The sequence below is a fragment of the Brachyistius frenatus genome, unplaced genomic scaffold, assembly GCF_029030835.1.
Source record: "Brachyistius frenatus isolate BFR_SWC_R1_liver_20210118 unplaced genomic scaffold, ASM2903083v1 Contig_439, whole genome shotgun sequence".
Classification (NCBI taxonomy): domain Eukaryota; kingdom Metazoa; phylum Chordata; class Actinopteri; family Embiotocidae; genus Brachyistius; species Brachyistius frenatus.
The window spans coordinates 139,729-159,961 of record NW_027211038.1 but is presented as its reverse complement, the minus strand read 5'-3'; the positions used below and the strand labels follow the sequence as shown (position 1 = coordinate 159,961).

At 47.6% G+C, this 20,233-nt stretch overlaps 1 protein-coding gene across 2 annotated transcripts; it reads left to right on the top strand.

Annotated features, from left to right (window-relative positions):
* The first annotated feature begins 1,095 nt into the window (after positions 1-1,095).
* On the top strand, positions 1,096-20,062 carry LOC138637195 (glycogen debranching enzyme-like). 2 transcript variants are annotated; one of them, XM_069725705.1, is made up of 28 exons: positions 1,096-1,175; positions 1,385-1,508; positions 3,481-3,583; positions 3,737-3,834; positions 4,355-4,494; positions 5,160-5,347; positions 5,778-5,901; positions 6,860-6,996; positions 7,799-7,894; positions 8,061-8,189; positions 8,908-9,055; positions 9,139-9,257; positions 9,352-9,461; positions 9,540-9,674; positions 12,234-12,364; positions 12,546-12,682; positions 13,135-13,268; positions 13,344-13,519; positions 13,603-13,705; positions 13,882-14,107; positions 14,528-14,645; positions 15,051-15,186; positions 15,688-15,800; positions 17,594-17,805; positions 18,114-18,211; positions 19,512-19,599; positions 19,676-19,809; positions 19,892-20,062. In XM_069725705.1, exons 2-28 carry the CDS (start codon positions 1,429-1,431, stop codon positions 20,034-20,036), a joined length of 3,558 nt encoding a protein of 1,185 aa, XP_069581806.1. In that variant the 5' UTR covers positions 1,096-1,175; positions 1,385-1,428; the 3' UTR covers positions 20,037-20,062. The 2 variants fall into 2 exon arrangements, with proteins under 2 accessions (XP_069581806.1, XP_069581807.1); XM_069725706.1 differs by lacking the exon at positions 8,061-8,189.
* Positions 20,063-20,233: the final 171 nt, after the last annotated feature.

Genomic DNA, 20,233 nt, shown 5'->3' with positions numbered 1-20,233 from the left:
TGTTGTCGTGTTGTTGTGCTGTAGTGTTGTTGTGTTTTAGTTTTGTTGTGTTGTAGTGTTGTAGTGTTTTTGTGTTGTGTTGTTGTGTTTTCGTGGTACAGTGTTGTTTTGTTGTGTCGTGGTGTTGTGGTGTTGTTGTGTTGTTGTGCTGTAGTCCTGTAGTGTTGTAGTGTTGTCGTGTTGTAGTGTTGTAGTGTTTTAGTGTTTTAGTGTTGTAGTGTTGTTGTGCTGTAGTGTTGTAGTGTTGTTGTGCTGTAGTGTTGTTGTGTTGCTGCAGTGTCTCCTTACAGCAGCAGGTATGAGGTTGAGTCTCAGTGTCCTCTCTGATATTTCGTCTGTTCATTCTGAAGGTCGTCTGTTTACAGAAGTAGAACTCTGAACTTCTGCTTCACAGATGTCTGTTTCTGTTTCACTCCAGTGTTTCAGCAGGCTTATCGACACGGTAATGAGGTGACAGTGACAACACATGGAAGTAGTATGAACACAATTTAAAGAGTCGAACAAAAGAAAAAAAAAAGACATCAAAGACAAAACTGACAATAAAACCAAAGAAGAATTAAAGTTAATTAACATTTGTGAGACTTTGTTTTATTAGCTGGACTTTATTCTTTCAGTTTATAGAGAACTCACTGACAGCTCCCCCCTTCCCCCTCCTCCAGCTGCAGACAGTGAGTGGGTCCTCCTTCACCCTGAGTGTGGTTATAACCTGGTGAACTCTCCCTACCTGAGATCAGCGTGGTTATTGGACAGAGCTCTGTGGCGTCTCAGCGGTGAGGTGGCTGATGGGAAATATTGTGAACAAGGAGTACCAGCACTGATCCATGAAGAGCAGCATGTCCAGGTGAGTCAGCTTCAGGACAGGTTACCTGCAGCATGGAGGGTTACAACCACAGATACACACATCTATACTTCATTTATTATGTGTGTGTGTGTGTGTGTGTGTGTGTGTGTGTGTGTGTGTGTGTGTGTGTGTGTGTGTGTGTGTGTGTGTGTGTGTGTGTGTGTGTGTGTGTGTGTGTGTGTGTGTGTGTGTGTGTGTGTGTGTGTGTGTGTGTGTGTGTATCAGTCTTTGTGGTCCATCCTGCAGCAGGTCTTTTCTCGTCTTCGTCTCTGGGAGTTCCTGCAAGTTGATGTGGACGAAGCTGTTGAGCAATTTAGAGTCTTGTTGGAGACAAGTGAGACAACACACACTCCAGACACACACACACATACACACACACTCCAGACACACCAGTTGTGTCTGTCTGTCTGTGTGTGTGTGTGTGTGTGTGTGTGTGTGTGTGTGTGTGTGTGTGTGTGTGTGTGTGTGTGTGTGTGTGTGTGTGTGTGTGTGTGTGTGTGTGTGTGTGTGTGTGTGTGTGTGTGTGTGTGTGTGTGTGTGTAGGTGACAGACTGGAGTCCAGACCAGAGAGGAAGCAGCAGTTGAAGATGGTTCAGGATCCTCGGTACCGACGCTTTGGAAACACGGTGGACATGAGCGGTGCTCTGGACCTCCTGCTGCCTCCCAGGTGAACTTGTCTTTGGGGTTCTAGAACATGTTGGACTTTCGTTTCTGTGACAGACATCCTTGCCGTCACTGTGGGTTCTATCGGCTGAACGCACAACACTTCACCAAAGTACGCTGTTCCAATGTGTTTATTTCACCACCAACGATCCCTTTTCCCTCTGGTGCTCTCCTGCCGGGCATTTGAACACATGCCACACCATCAGCTCACAGCCAGACAACCAGCCTCCTCTCCGTGTCCCTGGGAGTGAGACGCTGGTGTCCTGCTGCTTGGCTTTTTAAAAGGAGAGAGGGACAATCAGTCTTTGATTTCAGCTGAGCTAATGAAGCCTCTTCCCTGAACCACTCCCCCAATCAGTCCCTCCTGCAGCTGAGCCAAACCACGCCCCCCCCCCCACCACAGTCTCCATGACAACAGGACAGTGGGACGGGTACTAAGAACCAAGACGTCACAGCAGTAGTCCTAAACTCAGATCAAACCCATCAGGGAGATTGTTTTTCCTCCACCTCTATTATTAGAGCACCGAAGGTGTGAAAGCTCTGTTGTTCCCCAAGGAATTAGTTTTCTTTTCGTTCCTTATTTTTCTGCAAAGAACTTCCTTTTTGGAGGCTTTATCATATTCAAAAACTCATGAAAGTTGGTACGAAAAATTTAGTATTCTAGTGGATACATGACCGTAAAGTCAGGATCAGAATAGCGTAAACATGTGGTTGATGATATATCGAGAAATTTCGATCGACATTGTCAATGGGCGTCGCCGTGACGATGTCGCAAAGTTGGACGTCTCGCCGTGACAAAGGAAGTTGATGTTTATGGTCAAAGGATGCTTGAAACCTCACGAAACGTGTCACATACATCCGGCGTGGTGAGAAGAAACATTTGATATGTTTTGTGATACGGCTCGCCAGCGCCCCCTAAACTGCAGCCCACCAGTTTCACCAACATGCACCAAATTTGTTGGACACGTGTATCACACCGAGATATACAAAAAAGTCTCTCGGCATCATGAATTTGTTTTCGTCCAATGGTGTGCCCGTGGCGTGGCGGCCATTTTGAGCATCTCGCCACAACACTACAAGTTGCTGTAACTTTTATGTACATATTCTGATCTTCCTCAAACATTACATCTTTGATAGCAGTCCTGCCCTGAAGACACCTGTATGGTAATATTCACTCATAGTCGTAGCGCCCCCTGCTGGAGACAGGAAACGAAACAAAAATTGCAACTTTAAGTGGGTATACGCGGTCCCTCGCGCGCTGCACGTCAGGGAGCCGACACGCAGCGTGCGAGGGACCGGTATCACTGCTCGCAGCTTTAATTATCTACGTTATTATCATTATGTATTATTATCTATATTATTATGTATTATTATTGATGTTATTATGTATTATTATTGATGTTATTATTATGTATTATTATGTATATTATTATGTATTATTATCGATGTTATTATTATGTATTATTATCTATATTATTATTATATCTAGTATTCATGGAGGAGCTATTGTCTGCAATGAAGTCAATAAACTGTTTATTTTTAAAGTTTTAAAGCGTTGTCCTGAGGTGTGTAACATTATCATTATGTATTATTATCTTTATTATTATATAATATTATCTATATTATCATTATTACATTTTATTATCTTTATTATTGTTATGTATTATTATCTATGTTTTCATTATGTATTATTATCTATATTAATATATTATAATCTATATTATTATGTATTATTATCTATATTTTTATTACATATTATTATCTATATTATTATTATATATAATATTGTTACATATTATCTAAATTAATATATATTATCATCTATATTATTATATCTAGAATTCATGGAGGCTGTTGTCTACAATGAAGTCAATAAACTGTTTATTTATTTAAATAAACTTTTAAAGAGTTGTCGTGAGGTGTGTAACAGCATCACATGATGTATTAACCAGTGAAATGTGTCTCCATGGGAACAGTCTCAACCAATCAGACGTCCCGGACTGCTGCGATGCGTTCAGGAGGAGACTGGAGGAGCTGAACTTTGACCTTTACAGAGAGATGAACCAGCACGCAGCGCAGGTGTGTGTGTGTGTGTGTGTGTGTGTGTGTGTGTGTGTGTGTGTGTGTGTGTGTGTGTGTGTGTGTGTGTGTGTGTGTGTGTGTGTGTGTATGTGTGTGTGTGTACACTGTGTGTGTGTCTTTCCTGCTGACCCTGCTCTGTTCTCTCTGCAGGCGATTGACTGCATTGTGGGTAATGTAGTTTATGAGCGTGTTGCTGCTGAGGGTCCTCAGCTGGGGAAGGTGACCAGGAAACATCCTCTCTGTCCCAGGTAGCGGTTTAAAGTCACATGATGAGGTTAAACATCTGATGCGAGTACATTTGATGTGTACAGGTGAACCTTTAACAGCTGAAGTCTACTGGTGAACCTTTAACACCTGAAGTCTACAGGTGAACCTTTGACACCTGATGTCTACAGGTGAACCTTTAACACCTGAAGTCTACTGGTGAACCTTTAACACCTGAAGTCTACAGGTGAACCTTTAACACCTGAAGTCTACTGGTGAACCTTTAACAGCTGAAGTCTACTGGTGAACCTTTAACACCTGAAGTCTACTGGTGAACCTTTAACACCTGAAGTCTACAGGTGAACCTTTGACACCTGATGTCTACAGGTGAACCTTTAACACCTGAAGTCTACTGGTGAACCTTTAACACCTGAAGTCTACAGGTGAACCTTTAACACCTGAAGTCTACTGGTGAACCTTTAACAGCTGAAGTCTACAGGTGAACCTTTAACACCTGAAGTCTACTGGTGAACCTTTAACACTTGACATCTGGGCCTCCTGCAGGTATTTCCTCTTCCCGTTTGAAGAGATGAGCGTGGAGGAGGAGGAGCAGCTGATGGAGCAGAGACAGAAGGCCTGTCTCCTGCTGGCCTGTGACGGCTGGGTGAAAGGAGACGATGTCATCAGGAACTTTGCTGAGTCAGGTAAACATACACCTGTTAACTTATTTTTAGTCAGAGGAATACATTTATACATAAATTATTGATCTCAGTACCAGTGCTGCCAGCTAGGTTTGTATCATTAATATTAAAATGTGTATGATCAGCAGTTCTTGTGTTGGCCTGTATCCTTCATCACATTCTGTCATTAGACCCGCCCACTCTTCTGGGTTATAATAGTAATAATCTGAGACATGAGGTCACAATCTTTCTTCTTCATTACTTTGGTGTGATGTGAAACCATGATGACACTCCAGCTCTCAGGAACACCTCCAACAAACTCCACTCAACTATCCACCACAAATCAGCATTTTTCATACAGTGTTGACGTGATATGACTGAAGCCTCTGACGTCCATCACTGGTCCGTGTCAGATATCTTCATCTATCAAATGTCCACGCAGACAGAGACACATGCATCACCATGGAAACTCTCAGCTCATTTCCTTTCTAGCACACTTGAAGGAAACATAAAAGTTTTGTCAAACATAAATGTCCTTCCTGGTAAAACATTTGAAAAGCTGGTTATTGGAACAGTTTAATATCCATGTTTACTTTCAGTGGCTCAGATGCTTCTCACGGTGCATCGGTGAGGTGGTCTGACCCTGGGATGTACAGACCTCTGACCTCTGTGTGTGTCTCCTGCTGCAGGCTCAGACGTCTACCTGAGGAGAGAACTTATGTGTCTGGAAGACACCATCAAGCTGCGTTATGGAGAGAAACCGGAGGACTGTCCGTACCTGTGGAGTCACATGACCACGTACACAGAGATGACAGCGCGGCTCTTCTCCGGAGTCCAGCTGGTCCGCTGCCTCTCCACCCCGCTGCATGTCACCCAGGTACGAGATGATATCGGTATCTGAGATGATATCGGTATCTGAGATGCTGTTTCCCAACAACTCTCATAGCTCTTCATCTCATTACTTTGAACTGTTACTGGTTGCTGTGGTCTCACTGAGGTCCTAAACTCAGTGTTAGATGGTCTGAGAGGGTTCAGTGTCTATAAAACCTGGAGGGAGGGAATCATATCCTGTACTAATTATTATTAGAGTGAAGAGGAATGGATGCATCAACATGAGGGAGACAGATGAAAAATGTTGAACCTCTGTGTTACTTCTTGTAATCTGTATTTATGATTATTTAAAATATTACTGTAGAAATTAAAAGAAAGTGGTTCATATGTAATTGTGAGCAGGTATGATGGTTCAGTAAGAACATACATGTGTATGTGTGGACTCCATGTTCACTGTCCTTCATGTGTCCCTGCAGGCGATGCTGGCAGCAGCCAGAGCCGTCAGGTCCAACCTCTACGTGGCTGCTGACCTCAGTACAGCTGACCAGGTTATGGAGAGTGTGTATGTGAACCGCCTGGGCATCAGCAGCTTGGTGCGAGGTACCGACCCGACCCGTCGCCCTGCTCTCTCTGGTCTGATGGTTGTACTGTAGTGAAGTGTCTTTCCTTTGGTTTCCTCACACATTTACAGGACATGTATCTTCTATATTATCATTTCAAACTGTTTTTCTGCCTCTGTGTTGATATGTAACTAATAACTGTAGTAATCCTCCATCAATCAGACGATGGTTCATCCTCTCTGTCTATTCATGTTCTGTTCATCTGTTCATCTTTGTCCGTCTCTTGTGTTCACTCCCTGTCCTCCATCCTGTCTCTCTGGTCTCCACCCCTGCATGGTTTGGTTCTGAGTTTGTTTTCGCTCTGCAGCTCATGTTCGATCACGCTGGTTCTGTATGTGGAAACCTGAAGATACTACGTGCCGCCCACCGATAGCTGTAACCTGACTGCACCACAGGCCTGTCAATCAAACAGACACGCCCCCAAAAACAGGTCTTCTTGAATCTTCTTTTCTAATGAATGAGGGATTATTTTCAGATGGACCTCCAGAAAACTAATAAGAAGGAGTGACTTTAGCTAACAACACCGAGATAACTGATGGACACATTTGATTCACTTTGGATTTGATGAGAGAAGTTGAATGGGAGTCTATGGAGCCGGAGGCTTTTTGGAGCCGACCTCTAGTGGCACTCGCTGGTATTGCAGCTGAAGACACTTCTGGATCGTAACCATTTTACAGACCTGAAGCTACGAACTCTTTTATGTCCAGTCTGTAGTTTTATTTAGTTTTATAAACAGTCTGTGGATTTTATGCAGGACTTGTTCTTCCTCTCAGGTTGGACTGAGGGCAGACTGCACACTACAGTGACTCTCTGTCGCCCCCTGTAGTACAAACTGGTATTACAAGCCGGGGCAAGCTGCGCCCAGACATCTGTGACATCACCTCTGTTATGTCCTCTGACTCTGTGGATCAGTTGATTGAGATTTGAACCTCTGTCAGGTGCTGCTGCTGCAGACTCAGCCGGTCTTTGCAGAGAGCCCGTTGGTGCCTTCATCCAGCCCAGCCTCCGGCCTCTGATCCCAGCCACCCCCCACACCATGTTCATGGACAGCCCCGACAGTCACAGCAACATGGAGGTATGCTCTCGGCTACATCACACAGTAAAGGACCGGATCTTCTGGTACTTTTATTCCTGCCTCAGCATGTTTGTTTAGATTATGTCACTCACTGCCTCTTTTAATCTACTTTGACCTCTGACCTCCAACAACGTCTTTTGGAGCTCATAAATAATGATTTTTGAACATGGTTCAACATCATCTGCTTCCATATTTGATGTGTTCATTGGAGGGTTTGGGTTCTGTCCATGGGACAAACTGTGACACCGTTAATAATAAGATCCTCAGAGTGATGGAGGTTAAAGAGGGTTTAAAGGACTGCTTGAATCTGTTGGACATAGGAAGTGGGCGTGGTCTCCGACCAGTCGCCCAGATGTTTCCTGAGTACTGCTTCTGAAGCTCAGTTCTTGGTCTGTCATCGTCTCATTCTTGGCGGTACCTGACTCAGCCGTACTCCCGGATGATCCGAAAATGAGCAAAAGCCCCCTTTTGCTCATTTTTGAGGCATTTATGAGCCTGGTTGCAGCTTGCTGATTGTAACTCCACCCACCTGTCAGTCAAAGCAGCCCCGCCCTCCATTCCTGCAGAACTTGAAGCCTTTTTACAATTTAAACAGGTGAGGTGTGTAAATATTGGTACTGTTGTCATGAACGGGTGGCAGTCTGAGGAGGGAACCAGTCACAGTGGATCCTCCTGTTTGGAGATAGGAGCTCCTCTCTGTGACACATGATGGTTTCATACATGCAGCAGTCAGTTATTAGTATGTTTTTATGTCTATGACATGAAGTCCAGTCTCAGCCCGGTATCATTGGTTCTGTTTCAGTCTTCAGTGTTGGACATCCTGCCAACATCCGTCCTGGTGTCCATGTCCTGTGGAGCGACCTGCAGCAGCCGAGGACACGACGAGATGCTGCATCAGGTGAGACCTCAGTGTCTGTCTGCCTGTCTGTCTGTCTTTCTGCCTGTCTGTCTGCCTGTCTGTCTGCCTGTCTGTTACCTGTCAGTTATCTGTTTGTCACCACCGAACACGGAGAGCCTTCTGTGTTAGTTAGCTGTCCGAAGATGAAGCTTCCTGTGTTGTTCAGAGGTCAGAGGTCAGGGAGGATCCTCAGTACTCCTTCTGGGACCGGGTCGGCCTGCAGACGGGGATGTTGGCCGTGAAGCTGGTACTGAACCGGCTCCACCAGCAGATGGCAGCAGAGGGCTTCACTCAGGTCGGTTCAGACACAGGATGGATGTCTTCAGTCATTCATTTCTTTTCTCATATGGATTATGTATTTAAGCAATATTACAGGACAGGTGTGCTTCAATGTAATTATTGTCATTTCAATAATAAAGTCTGATCTGATATCTGATGAACAAAGATATCTGATGAACAAAGATATCTGATGAACTAAGATATCTGATGAACAAAGATACCTGATGAACAAAGATATCTGATGAACAAAGATATCTGATGAACTAAGATATCTGGTGAACAAAGATATCTGATGAACAAAGATATCTGATGAATAAAGATATCCATGTTCTCATGTGTTTTTAACATTTTAGCTCCGTGTCATGTGTTCAAACCAAACCGGTCCAGCTAGCCTCCTCTAGGATTGTAAGTGCGTGACTATCCGTGGTGTTACGGTACGGGTGCTCGGAGCGACCAAAAAGGACCAAAAGAGACCCGACTTCACCAAATGGGTCATTTAATAGACCTAGAACAAGTAGAAACTACATTATATTACTTATTATATGAAATTCTATTTTAATTCTATATTCCCATTGAGGAGGTGGAGGGATATTTGTAGTGATGAGTAGGGTGTGTTGTCATGGTGATTTGTTCCAAATGTTCAGTTGACCAATCAGATCTCTGGGGCGGAGCTACTTATTGTATAATGGTCCTTAGCTACAATCAGCTACATGATTTTGCGTTTGGATGTATAGGTGTGTGTGGAGCAGCTGGAGGGGGGCGTGGTCACAGTGACCAGGTGCTGTCCCAGCAGCCAACAGTCTGTGGTCGCCGTGCTGTGGAGGGACATCAAGACTCCAGAGAAACATCATCCTCCGGATGCTGCGTCCATATTTCTGCCAGGTGACGTTCAACAACCACCTGATCCTGATCTTCCTCCTCGGAGGGCTCCAGGTGACCTCTGGTTCTGTTTCCTGTCGTCTCAGGTCGGGTTGAGGAGGTGCTGTTAGAAGCTCAGACCTTTGTGAGGAGAAACAACATGACAGATGACAGAGACATGAACGATCCGGCGGACTGGACCGTGGAGGTTAAAGAACACATCCAGGTAGGACAGCAGTCCTCCTCCAGTACCAGAGATCCTGAGGACGTCTGATGATAACTCATTCAGTCAGAATTACATGAACATGAACGTCTTCCAGCTGGAGGACAGCCGGGCGGTGAAACGGGCCGGCGTGGTGTCTGGACCCGGCCGTGGTGGAGAGGAGGTGGTGTTGGAGAGGTTCACACCCGGCAGTGCCATCATCTTCAGGTGGGCATCGCCCTACGTCTGACAGCATCACGTGATCAGCTGCGTATGTACGTCTATGTTCTCTGTGTCCTCCATCAGGGTGGGTCTGGACCCGTTGTCACGGCAACAGCTCGGCTCTCTGAGACGCCACCTGATCCAGTTCGGTCCTCAGTACCAGAACGGCAGCCTGGCTGAGCCCGGACCACCATCGGTTCTCAGCAGACCCCTGATGACGTTCGTATGATTTATGAATCCTCAACCAGCTGCGACACCAACAGAAGTAGAATAAATGAACATAATGAGATCAGATTATTATTACTTATATTATTATTACTGCTGTAACAATCTCATGTTTCCATTTGATTCAGATTCTCATGTTTGACTTCCTGAGACCTGTTTTATTATTACTGTTATTTTCATTGATTCATTACTCATCAAAAACAACGAGAATGAATGCAACTATTTCAGTACTATTTTAACAAGATCGAGGCTCAAGGTTCATTTAATTGTCATGCCGACTGTATACACATTTATACTACATAAATACTGTATACTACATAAATACTGTATACATATTTATACTACATAAATACGTATACTACATAAATACTGTATATATATTTATACTATATAAATACTGTATACAGTTCAGCCCAAAATGGTTCATTCTCATGTCTGGTGAATTGTTATTTGACCAGCAGGTTTCATCATAAATGATTTAAACATGTCAGGATCCCTGTCTGACCCTGTGTTCTGGCCTTTGTTTCCCCAGACCTCCTCTCCTCATGTGTCCTGTCATTCTTGTGTATTTATTGTTGTTGGCCATGTGCTTGTGTTTTGTTCCGTGTCCTCCTCCGCCCGCCTCCAGTCACCTCCCATGGCCACGCCCTTCATCTGTCTGAGCAGCTGCCACCAATCCAGCTGATCACCACCTGCAGGTTGCTAGGTTGCTCATCTCACTAATCACCTCCCGACACTATATCAACCTTGGTCCTGCAGTCCTGAGGTGTCGGTCCATACTGTCTGCTACGTCAGACCACTGTCCTGTCCCGTCCCTATCGTGCCTGCTACCCTGTGTCAGACCTCGGGAAACCACACACTATCCAGCCTGCGAGCCTGCCTTGGACTCAACCAGTAAATAAAGTAAATAAAGACCTGTTCTGTACCTGAACTCGATTTTGTGTCTGCATTTGGGTCTAGTCCTGCCGCGCCACATAACAGAATGGACCGACCAGGTATGGACCCAGTGGCCACAGACTCGGGTCCCCAGACCATGACTCTGTTCCAGTATCTGGCCAATCAGGCCCGCCGGAGCTTACCAGGCCCAGTTGAACTCAGAACAGGTTTTGAGGGAACCCGCCTGGCCTTCTGCCTTCTACTCCCTCAATTCAGCCAACAAGCTCCGCCACACTCTCCATCCCCTGAGACTTATTTCACATACGACCCCTTGTTAGGTTAGGTTAGGTAGTTACTTTATTAATCCCCGAGGGGAAATTTTTTGTTGGTGAGGTCCGCTCTGGAATCGCTTTATTCTGATGTTCTGAAACCTGACTTTGACCTCCACTTGTTGGGTTTCAGATTGATGGAGTCTGTAGTGACAGACCGGTCCTGGCTGACTGCTATACCCTCTGTTTGTAAGACTTTGAATAACATGACCAAACTAAGGAGATGCCTGGAGTTGGTTTTTTTTGGAGACCCCTGCAGTTCACGGGTGTGGCCTGGTCTTGACCCCGCTGCTCTGTGGCAGTACCTGTGTCAAGCAGGTTTGGACTTAATTGCATCACTGCCCAAGCCAGCCTCAGGATCTCCAACCCTGGCAAGACTTCCAGCTGCTACGGACGTCCCTCCCGTCCCTGTCTTTGGGCGGGTCACCGATGCCGGGCCACCAGCTTCCGGCCGGGTCAACGAAGCCGTTCCTCCCGTTCCTGCCGCCAAACGAGTCACTGACGGTAGGCCACCGGCTTCTTGCCGGGTCAATGCCACACCTCCTGCTCCTATCTTTGGCAGGGTCAACGCCACACCTCCTCCCTCAGCCACCGGCTGGGTCGACACCACGCCTCCTGCTCCTGCCTCCGACTGGGTGGCCCGGAATCGGCGGCCCGTCCGCACACAGGAAACGGAGGGACGGCGTCGTCGACCTGGCCAGAAACTAGTGGTCCGGCATCATTGACCTCGTTCGTTCCGAAGACAGGAACAAGAGGAGAGTCCGTAGCGACTGGTTGCTGGAGAGTCTGTGGTGGCTGCCGTGGAAGGCTGGGAGGTTGAGTCCTCAAAGACTGAGGCTAGAAAAGTTGCAGGACCCGGAAAGGAGCCAGCAGAGCGGCTGGACAGGTGAGCATGACGTCGCCTCCTCCTGGGGGGTTCCGAGAAGGCCAGACGGGTTCCTTCAAAACTCTCCCTAGGTTCAACTTGGTTCTGCAGGATCTGATTGGCTAGCCTCCTGGCCCTAATGGAGCCTCCTCTTGCTGGTGTTTTGAGATGTGACATTAAGAATCTGTGTGGAGAAGAATACTGTGGAGTAGCACCTCTGGACCAGCTGCCAGCTCCTCCTGGTGCTGACCGAGTGGACCAGCTCCTCCATGAGAGGAAGCAGCTTCCGGACATCACTGACAACAATGAGTCCAAATTATAAAAAAAAAATGAATACGTGTTTTTGGTCTTTATGCCTTTCAGAAACAAGGAGACGTCTGTCAGTACTGAATATCGCACCGTCCTAATAAAAACCAGCTGACAGCTCTTCCTGACTGTTGTCCAATCAGTGGTGGTCCTGACCGATGTCTCCTCCCCCCTCAGCATCATGGAGCGGCTGACCCTGGCTGACCTGAACATCCTGCTGTACCGCTGCGATGCTGAGGAGAGAGAGGAGGGGGGGGGGTGCTACCACATCCCCTCAGGGGCCCCGCTCAGCTACGGAGGCCTGCAAGGTACAAAACACTGAGGTGAAAGGTCAAGGTTCAAAACACACTGTGAAAGGTCAAGGTTCATCATAATGATCATCATCAGTTATTACAGAAGTTATGTAGGTCCAATAATCTCTAATCCTGTCTTCTCTTCTCTCTTCTGGTCCGGTCCGGTCCTCTTTGATGTGGTCTGGTTCTGTCTCAGGCCTGATGTCGGTGCTGGCAGAGATCCGTCCTCAGAATGATCTGGGTCATCCGTTCTGTGAGAACCTGAGACATGGAGACTGGATGATGGACTACGTGTCCAACAGACTGCTGTCCAGGGGGGGGGCGGTAGGAGAGGTGAGCTCCAATCAGGTCCACCTTAAAGCCAACCAATCAGCAGTGAGCTTCAGTCTTCAGATCCACTAGATGTTCCTGATAATACAAGAAGGTGATCAAGTCTGAAAGGGTAAACAGAGTTTCATGTTCAGATCAGTTATTGTCTCCATTAAATCATGGAGTCATGTTTCATGTAAAACTGATTGACAGGTGGGCGGAGCAGAGACATCCCATAATACATAAACATAAACATAGAAATGTTTGGCTTCAGGAACAAGAAAACACTTGATGCTCCCAAACTAACAAATGTCCCATAAAAATGACCTTTTTCATTTTCATAATCAATAACTGCTGTTTGTGTTTAGTTAATGAAACATTTAAAAAGCTGTCCTCTTTAGCATGGACCGGTTATTACTGGTTTCTGTTCGGTGGACTGGTGAGTGATGAGCCTGGTGTTGACCTTTGACCCCCAGGTGGGCCTGTGGTTCCAGGCCATGTTTGTGTACCTGAAGAACCTTCCCCACTACCTGCTGCCCTGTTACTTTGACGCCATCATCCAGGGAGCATTCAGGACGGCGCTGACCGCCGTCTTCAACCACATGTCCAGGTCAGAGACGTCCTTCAGCTGCTCGCTCTGCTGTCCCACCTGTCTCTGATGATGTCCCTGGTGTCTCTCCTGTAGATTTGTTCAGGACGGCTCCAGCCTGGTCAAACAGCTGTCTCTGGGTTCGGTGCAGATGTGTGGTGTCAGTCCTAGCTGGACACCCCCTCCCCTCTCTCCTCACCTGAAGGATGGAACACACCCCCTCAGTGATGTCACCAACCAGGAGGATCACCGCTGTGTGTCCCTGGCTGCAGGTGTGTCCTCTCTCTGATGTAAATGACTGTATATATCAGGGCCTCAGTAAGCCCCGCCCCCTTGTTGTCTGTCTTTCCTTCAGGTCTTCCTCACTTCTGTGCCGGGACTTTCCGCTGCTGGGGTCGAGACACCTTCATGTCTGTCAGAGGACTGTTGCTGCTGACCGGCAGACACCTGGAGGCCAGGTGAGTCCTCAGCACCGTCCCAACGACAGAGGACGCTTCTCACACCACCACAACCTCCTCTGACTCAGACGAGTGTTCAACGTTCTGTGGAGGAGAAAGAAGCCGCCGTGCGTCCGAACTCTGACATACTTCCCTCTGTTCAATGGATCCCGCTCTGCTCATCGTTCCCTCCACAGGAACGTCCTCCTGTCCTTCGCCGGGACGCTGCGTTACGGCCTCATCGCCAACCTGCTGGGTCTCAGTGGCAGCGCGCGCTACAACAGCAGGGACGCTGTGTGGTGGTGGCTGCAGTGTGTCCAGGAGTTCTGTTCGCTGGTACCTGACGGGATCTCCATCCTCCGCTGTCCCGTCTCCAGGATCTACCCCACCAACGAGTCTCAGCCTCAGCCGGCCGGGGCCTGGGTAGGACAGCTGCTCTCTTCTCATTGGCTCCCATCATGAGGTGGGGGTAGAGGGCGGGGGTGGAGAGTGGATGGAGGGTGGAGGATGAAGGGTGGAGAGTGGAGAGTGGATGGAGGGTGGAGGGTGGAGAGTGGAGGGTGGAGGATGAAGGGTGGAGGGTGGAGAGTGGATGGAGGGTTGAGGGTGGATGGTGGAGAGTGGAGGGTGGAGGGTGGATGGAGAGTGGAGAGTGGAGGGTGGATGGAGGGTGGAGAGTGGAGAGTGGATGGAGGGGGTGGAGGGTGGAGAGTGGAGAGTGGATGGAGGATGGAGGGTGGAGAGTGGATGGTGGTGGATGGAGGGTGGAGGTGGCGGCTGGAGGGCAGGGGTTGGAGGGTGGAGTGATACAGGAAGAATGTGACCCGTGTGCTCCTCCTTCAGAACCAGCCTCTGTGTGATGTGATCCAGGAGGTGATGCAGAGACACCTGCAGGGGATCCGGTTCAGAGAGACGGGAGAGACGGACGCTGGACAGTCGGACAGAAACATCACTGATGAAGGTTCCTCAACGTCCACCAACACTTCTGATCACAGATCAGCTTCATCACTTCTTCATCTACCAGATGAGCTTCAGACTGCTGAGTTTCAGATATCTCAGTTTATCAGCTTATGTTTAGTTGGTGGAACACGTTCTACTGCAGCTGTTCAGGGTTCTACTGCAGCTGTTCAGGGTTCTACAGTAGCTGTTCAGGGTTCTATTGTAGCTGTTCAGGGTTCTACTGTAGCTGTTCAGGGTTCTACTGCAGCTGTTCAGGGTTCTACTGTAGCTGGTCACAACAGGGGATTCAAACCAGTACAGTCTAACAACACTAACGTCTCCCGACAGTTTGATTGTTTCCTTCATGAGAACACAGTGAAGGCTCCGCCTCCTGCTGACTGACAGCAGCTCATCTCCCTCCAACCAGGATACAACGTGGAGGCTGGAGTGGACCAGACCACCGGCTTCATCTATGGGGGGAACCGCTCCAACTGTGGAACCTGGATGGACAAGATGGGGGAGAGTGAGAGGGCCCACAACAAGGGGATCCCTGCTACACCCAGGTTCGCTCCTCTGGTCTCCTGTCACAACACCTCCTCTGGTCTCCTGTCACAACACCTCCTCTGGTCTCCTGTGTAACTCTAACCGGACTGCATCATGTTGCATGAAGAGGTTTTGTGTCAGCTGATAAACGAGCTGGTTGTCTGAGACAAACTGGTCGGTCACCATTCCTGAACAAACCTGTGTACACACACACACACACACACACACACAGACACGACATCAGGACGATGGCGTGGATGACCGTCTCCAACAGTCCACTGTAGTGATTCTGTGTCATGGTGCTGCCAGGAGTTCCTGTTTCAATTTCAGATTGTAAACTGTGAACAGCTGAGACTCTTCAGGAGTGTTAGTTTTCTCTCCACCTGAGGTTTACAGGTGTAGAGGTGTGTAGAGGTGTTAACGGGTATATGTGTGTATGTACGGGTGTGTGTGTGTGTGTGTGTGTGTGTGTGTGTGTGTGTGTGTGTGTGTGTGTGTGTGTGTGTGTGTGTGTGTTACAGGGACGGCTCTGCCGTGGAGCTGGTCGGTCTGTGTAAGTCTGCTGTCCGCTGGCTCGTGGAGCTCCACAGTAACGGGAACTTCCCCTACGTGTCAGTCAGCATACACAGAGGAGGTACGGCCAGTCATTCACAGTGTGCAGACAACACACTGACACAAACACACAACTTTAACACACTCGTGATGATCTGAAGGAGTTCACCACTGATTTCAAATCTCTCCGTGTTCTTCACCGTCCCATCTGTTGCTCTTTGAAATATGAGCTTCACAAAGATCTTTGACTCATCAGAGCGGTGGAGAGATCAGTGTCTGGCAGCACATCGGTCACATCAGAAACAGCCAGGAGGGGGCAGTGTTCCCGTCAACATCTGCTTCTCTTTGAAGACGTTCAGACCAAACACCAACAGAATGTTCGCCTGCCTTACTCACAACTGGACCACTGCTCAAGTTCAATGTTTTCAACTTGTGAGGACATTTTCACGTCCTTGAATTGACTTTGTATGGAATCACTTCTCGGGAGTCTGAACACGACTGAGACACAACAGAACCACAGAGGCTGTAAACATCACATCACAACACAACAACATCACAACATCACAACATGACAACACAACACAACACAACAACACAACACAACACATCATCACAACACAACACGACAACAACACAACATCACAACACATGACAACACAACACATCACATGACAACATCACAACATCACAACATCACAACACATCATTACAACATCACAACACAACACAACATCACAACAACACAACACATCACAACAACACAACATCATCACAACACAACATCACAACACCACAACACCACAACATCACAACACAACATCATCACAACATCACAACCAGGTGATGAAGATGCTAAAGTTAACAGAACAACATAAAACCATTTTTCAGCACTGAAGGTAATTCAATAATTATACCTGAATATTCCTGTGTCTTTAATTCTATCACAGTCAGGTGGAGAAATATGTGGACCAGCAAACACTTTATATCTGCTTTCCAACGCACTTTTACAGTCCTGTGGAAAAATGATTTGATTTCTAGCCCTTTAACAGCTGGAAGCATTCTATTTCATCTCCGACTTCTCTTTTGAAGCGTGTGGCGTTATCACGCCAACACCGATAGAGCTTCCTGAAGCTGTTGGAAAAGAAGAAAGGGGGTTTAAAAATAAATGTTTGAAATACATGTGACAGGCATCTTCCTATCACTAGTGGGTTCTTTACAGCACGACTGACGACAATCCTCAGAAGTATGGTTTCCAAAGGTGTTTTATTTCACCCACCACAAATGTCCAATGATCACACGCAATTTCTATGTGCTCTGTGCAGCAGCCACCCTGCTGCTGCGTCCTCCTGCTGCTGCGTCCTCCTGCTGCTCCATGTCCTCCTCCTGTCTGGTGACCTGCTTGGGTTTTATCTGGGTTCAGGAGGGACAATCAGGGATGTGATTCAGCTGAGCTAATGAAGCCTCTTCCAGGCACCGTTCCCTGAACCACTCCCCCAATCAGTCCCTCCTGCAGCTGAGCCAAACCACACCCCGCCACCACACGTGTTCGAAAAGTCTGTCAGATTCAGACTGATTGAGCTCCAAGAACCAGCAGTGATCCAACAGTTCAAGCAGGAAAACCCTCAAACATACAACTAGAGAAGTTTTCATGGAAGTCACCAATATCTGTAGGTTGGAGGTGGTGGGCCATCATGGAGGACAGATTATTACTAGTCTGAACTGATGTTTTCCACAGAAGAATATTACATCTGTGGTTTTGAATAAAACTTTTATTATGAGTTTTACAGTATTAACACTACGATTCAGTTTTCTTCAGATCACAGCTTCATGAATGTTCCAGCTGAACAACCGTCTTTAAACATGGTTCTCTTTCAGGACAGACGTATTCGGTGTCATACGTGGAGTGGAACCATAAGATCCAGGAGAACTTTGAGAGGAAGTTCTACATTTCTCTTGATCCCCAGAACCCTGAGGAGGACCGACCTGAGCTGGTCCACAAACGAGGCATATACAAGGACAGTGTGGGGGCCTCCAGCCCCTGGTGTGACTACCAACTGCGGCCCAACTTCCCCATAGCTATGACGGTGGTAAGTAGACACAGTGGCGATGCCTGACTGTAAATATTGTGAAGTAAATCAAATTTTAGTTTTCAGAAGCCAGTTTTGATATTGGAGCGTGTTTGAGGGATTCAGAGTTCAGAGACTGAATAATCTGTATATGTTTCATCTGTTCGTGCTCAGTTAAAAACATTAAATATCTGAGGTTTGTTTGGGAACAGAAACAGTTGCTCATAACATTAATCATTCACTCTTAGAAGGATTTATTCAAGGTTAAAGGTCATGTTGAAGTTATAAGGGATGTAACAGTAAGGCCCGGAAGTGTGTGTGTGTCGTAGGCTCCTGAACTGTTCTCTGTTGAAAAAGCCTGGGAGGCTCTGACTGTAGCTGAGAAGAAGCTGCTGGGTCCTCTGGGAATGAAGACACTGGATCCTGAGTGAGTCTCATGTTTCCTGAGTATTGAAGACCATCAGGTAACTTCATCAGTGACCTGTTGGGAGGGTTAGATGTGGAGGAACTCAGATTTTGTAAATTATTTGGGAGCTGTTGTACCTCATTGTCTGACATGAACAAAGACCTCCTCCTCCTCCTCCCATCATGTTCAACCTACCACACTCCATAATCTAGCTAAATGTTCACCTACCAATGCACAGGCAGTGTTTACCAGGACCCAAATGCAGGCTCACAGACTCGGGTATCGGTTCCAAAATACAGTCTTTTATTTCCAGAAATAAAAACAAACAAACAAACCAAAAGGTGGCACCTACAGCGTCCACTTGCTTCCAAGTCGGGAGGGCAACTCAACCGACTGATCCAGGGAGACACAGCTGGCAGGACAGCGGGCAGACCAGTGGACAGGACCGCTGGAAAAAACTGAGTCTATATCCTCCAAGTCGGGAGGGCAACTCCACCGACTGGTGACTCCGACAGGGAGCTCTGTAGGTGGAACAGGAGCCGGAGGAACGGGAACAGGACGGACGGAGAACAGACGGGTGACTAACTAATGCACCGACAACCAGAGGAGTGCAGGGGCAAGGTACATATAGTCCAGGGAGGTGATCAGGGAGATGCAGCACACCTGCAGGAGGTGATCTGGGGTGAGTGGCTGCAGCTGCTGGGACCGGTGAGGGGCGTGGCCACGGGAGGTGAGGAGAGGAGGACACAGAACAAGCAGACAGGGGACTGAGGGGACACAGGAGGAGAGGAGAGGAGGACACAGGACAAGCAGACAGGGGACCGAGGGGACAGGAGGAGAGGAGGACACAGAACAAGCAGACAGGGGACTGAGGGGACAGGAGGAGAGGAGAGGAGGACACAGGACAAGCAGACAGGGGACTGAAGGGAGGTGATCGGGGGTAAAACGGAGGAAAACAGGACTCCTGACAGAGGCACATCAAAACACCTACACACACTATGTCAGGTGCTAGCTGGCCCACAGGGATTGTCTGCCTGGCTTCAACAGCTTCTTATCCACTGGGGCACCAATCAGCTGATTGACGGCAGCCACTTCAATCAGGGGTTTCAGCTGATAGCTGCAGGCAGGATCCTGGGGGCGACCTGGGGGCGGAGAAAGAAAGAGAGCACAGGACACACACATGTAACTTTACTTCTTCTTCTTCTTCTTCTGTTTCTTCTACTTCCTTTACTTCTTCTTCTTCTCTACCATCAGCATCACAACCAACAGTGTGAACCTGATGTGTCCTCCTTTCAACAGCAGCTGTTTGTCTGTCCTGCAGTGACCTGGTGTACTGTGGAGTCTACAACAATAACTTGGACAATGATAACTTCCACCAGGCTCGAGGGTTCAACTACCACCAGGGCCCGGTAATGACCCGTCCAGCAGCAGGTGTTCTGTCATGTGTTGTCGCAGCCTCAGACTCTTTCTAACTTCCTGTTCCAGGAGTGGCTGTGGCCCGTCGGGTACTTCCTGAGAGCCAAACTCTACTTTGCAAAGAAACTTGGAAAGGAGATGTACGAGAGAACTGTTAAGGTGGTGAAAAACATTCTGTCTCGTCACGCCGTCCACCTGGAGAGGTACGAACTCATCGTCTGGAGCCACTCGGGAGAAACCACGGAAGTAACGAGTGAGCTTCACGTTTGTGATGGTTTCCCACAGGTCACCGTGGAAAGGTCTCCCTGAGCTGACCAATGAGGACGGCCGTCCCTGCTCGTTCAGCTGCGACAGCCACGCCTCGTCCATGGCAGCCATCTTGGAGGTCCTGTATGATCTGAGCTCTGCAGCCCAGAGAACCAGAGTTTAAAGAAATAAAAACAAGTGAAGAAACAACATTTCAGTGTCTTCCTTTTGCAGTCATGTCTTAGCCTGTGTACGTTGTAAATGTTTGAGTTGTGTTTATGATCGTAAGAAGTTTCCTCTCGGTGGAAAATCTTCTTTAAGACCTTTTTGACGCTCCGTTCATGGTTTCACAGATATAAAGACCATCGCTCACAGCTTCAG